The 4940-nt window shown below is 41.3% G+C and overlaps 1 protein-coding gene across 1 annotated transcript; it reads right to left on the bottom strand.

Annotated features, from left to right (window-relative positions):
- Positions 1 to 754: 754 nt before the first annotated feature.
- LOC103211900 (alpha-defensin 1-like) lies at positions 755 to 4034 on the bottom strand. Its single transcript, XM_042783277.1, has 3 exons — positions 4022 to 4034; positions 3185 to 3364; positions 755 to 867 (listed from the first exon to the last, which is right to left on the bottom strand). The coding sequence occupies exons 1-3, from the start codon at positions 4032 to 4034 to the stop codon at positions 755 to 757; spliced, it is 306 nt and encodes a 101-aa protein (XP_042639211.1).
- Positions 4035 to 4940: the final 906 nt, after the last annotated feature.

Below are 4940 nucleotides of genomic sequence, written 5' to 3'. Positions count from 1 at the left end.
CTGCTAACCAGACGGCTGGCGGTTCAAACCCACCAGCCACTCCTCGGAAGGAAGGTTGGGCAATCCTACTTCCGTAGTGATACTGCCTCGAAAACCCAAGGAAGGGTCGCTATGAGTCGGGGCCGACTCGACGGCAAACAACAACAACAACAACAACAAATATATATATATATAATGAGTATTTAATAGTGTAAGGAGCTCTGGTTGTGTAGTGACTAAGACATCTGACTGCTAACCAGAAAGTTAGCAGTTCAAACCCATCAGCCACTCCATGGAGGGAAGACTGGGCAATCTACTCCCATAGATTTGCTGCATCAGAAACCCAAAAGGGCTTGCTATAAGTTGGAATTGACTTGATGGCAGTGAGTTTTTTTTTTTTTTTTTTGGTTTATATCATAGTGTAATGGTGTTACATTTTTGTTCTGCTTCTTGTCTTTATAAACAACCCATCTTAATCTTTATTAAAGTTGTTTCAATGGAGTTTATAAAACTCCAGGTCTTAAAGGGATGTTTGCTCCTGTTCAGTGGGAATACTTCAAAAAGAGGATAGTGGCTTTTCCTAAGAAGCAGAGTTGTATTCTAAGGAGTCCAGATTAACATACACATCCAATATCAAAAACACACACAAGAAATCTTGCTAGAAGGAGTTTATTTGGGATAAGGAAAGCAAACTGAAGACAAGGTACGAAGAATAACAATTCTCTGATAGACATTCAAAGTAAATTATGAATTCTCTTGTCTCTGTTTTTGAAGCTCAGCGACAGCAAAGTTTGTGGAGAATACCCTTGAGCAAACAGGTCCCAGAGCGACGTTCTCCAAGACGACAGAAAAATCTTCTGCAGTAGCAAGTAGTGCGAATCATTAGGCCTGGAGAAACAGGAGTAAGAATCAGGCAATGAATACTGGGTCAGTGATGGGTGGCAAGCAGATGTTCCTGGAGAAGTTACATGCTACATTGAGTAGGTGTGTCATGTTGACTATCTCAGGGCACAAAGCAATGATCAAACTCAAGAGATAAATATTAATAACTATAAATACAAAATGTTGATCCTACAAGATGGAAGACAAACTCTGATATTACAGGTAATAATGTGATGCTCGGGAGCTCTGGTAGCATAGTGGCTAAGACACTTTCCTGCTAACCAGACGGCTGGCGGTTCAAACCCACCAGCCACTCCTCGGAAGGAAGGTTGGGCAATCCTACTTCTATAGTGATACTGCCTTGGAAACCCAAGAAGGGGTTGCTATGAGTCGGGTTTGACTCAATGGCACATAACAACAACAAAAATGTGATGCTCAGGGGGTAACCACCACTTTTGATCTTGCAGTAATAGATAGCTCTTATCTGAAGGTCTTGGGAAAGAAGAAAAGTATTTGGCACAGCAGGCAAGGCGGGAAGGAAGGTCAGAGACAGACTAATGGAAGGATGCTAAGAAGTCACAAGTCTACTAATGATAGACATAATACCTCTCCTATTAACCCAAACCAAACTCATTGCCGTTGAGTTGGATCTGACTCATAGCGATTCCTACTTGGGTTTCTGAGGCAGTATCACAATGGAAGTAAATTGCCTAACCTTCCTTCCGAAGAGTGCCTGATGGGTTTGAACCACAAGCCTTTTGGTTTGTAGTCAAATGCCTTAGGCATTACACCACCAGAGTACCTTTTCCTATTAGAATTTACATTTTTGACATTAATTTACATTAAGTTTCAAAGAAATCTTACTAGCTATATGTTGATCATGAAGGATCACAGTTTCTTCTATCTCAGTCTATTATAGAAGGTCTGCTGGAACCTGTCCACCATGTGTCACTGCTGGTATTTGAAATACTGTTGGCATGGTCTCTAGCCTCACAGCAACACACAAGCCACCACGGTACAACAACTGACAAGACGAGTGGTGGATTATTTACATGCTACTTTCATACCCTCGGATACACATATAACAATGCTGTAGTGGCACAATCTTCAGACCTCCTTATTTAATTTCATCAGAGATAAGGAGGATCATTATCTGCATCAGCATCTCAAGCCTGATTCCTAGGAGGGGAAGGTCAGATATACCTTCACTTGCCAAACTTCTTACCAATTCTGACACTGACCTTCCCTCACATCATGTTCTCTACTCCTCTGCTGAATTCAATAATGGCCACAGAAAACTCAGATAAGCCTCACTTTTATGGAGCTAATTAGGGAACTAATAAATTAGAATTCAGGATGAGAAGCAGCTCAGGATCCAGTTTGTTGATCCGTCCCTTAGACATGCTCACAAACATGTCTCTCTCTAACCCTAGGTCCTGCAGCTCCTCAGACTAATCTTTGCCTGCTCTGGTAAGTGTTACAAAGTTCTTTTAGCTCTACCATTCAGTGCCTATAAGGACCACACTCCACAATAGGCCTTGGCCCAAAGATGCCCAGCTCTACCTGTGTGGGTTAGAAAACGTAACTCAGTCAGGAGCTGAGAGGCATCCCACTCTGCCAGAAAACCTCCTGGTGAAGGCACTCATTTTTTCCTCTTTTTTTTTTTTTTTTTTTGTTCTCTGGGTCAGGAAGAGTACTCTACATCATCCCCTGCCAGTCTTCTGGTTGTGCTGTCATTACTTCTCGCCATCTCTCATCTCTGATGTTACAGTTTCCTCACTGTCTCTGTCTCCTGGGTCCAGCAGGATCTCAGCTCAGGGATCCCGTGTCCAAAGGATGGGCTACACTCCCATTTCTTTTCTTGATGGTAGTGATGGTCCCTGTTTCTGCCTCTGGGATGGCCACTTTTAAGCCTAGCAAGGCAAAACTGACCAATTCTTTGTTAGTGTTCCACATAGTATTTGGACAGTCTCACCAATTGTTTTGGTGGGAATTAGAAGACCATGACTAGAAAGGCTATATAAAACCCATGCATCACACCACAACACATCACAAACTCAGGGCTACTAATCTCTCATTCTGACTCTACTTCACACTCTCATTTCACGTACAGCCTCCATGTATAATAAGTTCCTCTCTTACAACTTGTGTCATCTTTGTATCTGAAGCTGCTGAGTTCTGCTCACATATGTTGTACAACCAAACCCTTTGGTGCTAAAAGTTCTCTTGAAAACCTCTAACTTCAGTGTCTTTGTTTTCTAATGAGCCTATGCTAGTGTGAGGCACAACTGGAGGTGGAATCCCCTAGTCACACTGATCTCACCTGGAGCATCCGGGGCTGAGCGTTTGTCTCCTGCATAGGAGATTGCTATGTCCTGGTCCTCTGCTCCAGGCTCATCCTGGGCTGGAATTTCATCATCTGTCTGTCTGAGTGGCTCAGCCTGGACCTGGAGGGCCAGCAGGAGAATGGCAGCAAGGAGGGTGAGAGTTCTCATAGCTGTGGGTCACCTGGAGATCAGTGTCCCGTATGGAGGAGCAGAAGCCTTGGTGTGTTGGCAAGTGAGGAGAGTCAACCAGTATTTATATATCTGTTAGGAGAAGGTTCAGACACGAACAATCCAGTTAGGGAAGGTGTGTATTTGTTCTGCGGATGGTGCTTGAGGACTGCCTGTTGTGCTCAAAATTGCTTTGATGTTATTTTGTTCTAGCAGCTTAATTGCCAACAAAGTTCTATATGTGCAGTGTTTGTACTTGCTGCACATTGACAACAATGATAAGGGCCTGGTGTATTTCCCTGTTCTCCATCTGCTTGAATATTTACTTCTTTGTATTCAAAATGGAAGAGAAACAATACTTTCATTCAATAATTCTGGGAAAAAAGTGCCCTTTAATTTCTGAAAATTGTCCTTGCTGCCTGTCTAGACCCTTAGACTAGACTATATCCCAATGGGTTAGAGTGTTAATTCACTTTAAGACTCAATATTGACTACACCTGCCCCAAAGGAGGCTTTTAATATAGGGACATTGTTAGAACTGGTGTGGAGAGGACAGTGACATTTTACCAAGATTCTCATAAAATTAACTCCAAATTCAGGGCCAGTAGTATATTAGGTAATGCACTAATCAGACTAAAGCCAAAAGTTAGACACACAAAACATATTTACTAGCCTCATCTCTCAACTCTGAGAATTGTCAAAGGGACACATATACACACTACCTCATTCTGAGTCTTTAATTTTCCATAAAAAATAATTCATGATCATGGAATAAAATTCAAAATGTATAAATAGTATTGAGTAAAGAAGTAACTATTTCTTCCATCCCTGTGCCCACCCTTTTGTCTTTGTTCCAGAAAACTACCCGTACTAAAATTATACACCTTATTTGGCACCTTGCTTTATTAACCAATTTTCATCATATATCCTTCCTGTCTATGTTCAGGGCATAAGCTCCACTAAAAGCACTTTGGAAAGAGAATAGTGGCTTTTCCTAAGAAGCAGAGGTGTGTTCTAAGGCGTCCAGATTAATATACATATCCAATATAAAAATCACACACATAGAAAACTTGCTAGAAAGACTTTAATTGGCAAGTGAAAACCTTATGAAAGTTGTTAGGATGGAGAACCACAAATATGATTGTACTGGATATTATAACTGGGAAGCTCCATAGAGAATTTGTAGAAAAATCTACTCATTTTGAAGATGAGGACCTAAGAATGAGAAGGACTAAGTAGAGAGCAAACCTGTCATGCGAAATCAGGAACTCTGAATTCAAGCCAAAGTTTGTTTTTACTCCATATTCCAGTTGTCTTCAAGGACTTCAGAGCTGTATGATGGAGTGTTTTAAAATGGGAGTGCAACACAAAAGCATGTGACAGTATGAGTCAGGAAACTTTTTTTTTTTTTTTTTTTCTCTCTTTCCCATATTGGCTTTATGTGGTCAATGTGATTTTTTCTTTTTTTTTTTTTTTTGGGAGGGGGGGATGACCATAGTTTTCATGAAGCCAGAGAACTCTCAGTGGATATTCTACATATTTACTGTGATAATGAATGGTCATGGCTTGGCTGAGGAGGTGGCT

Source organism: Orycteropus afer, unplaced genomic scaffold, assembly GCF_000298275.1.
Source record: "Orycteropus afer afer isolate SDZICR_OR568_19922 unplaced genomic scaffold, OryAfe1.0 scaffold00816, whole genome shotgun sequence".
Classification (NCBI taxonomy): Eukaryota; Metazoa; Chordata; class Mammalia; order Tubulidentata; family Orycteropodidae; genus Orycteropus; species Orycteropus afer.
The sequence above is the reverse complement of the archived record's forward strand: the minus strand, read 5'-3'. Positions and strand labels throughout refer to the sequence as shown.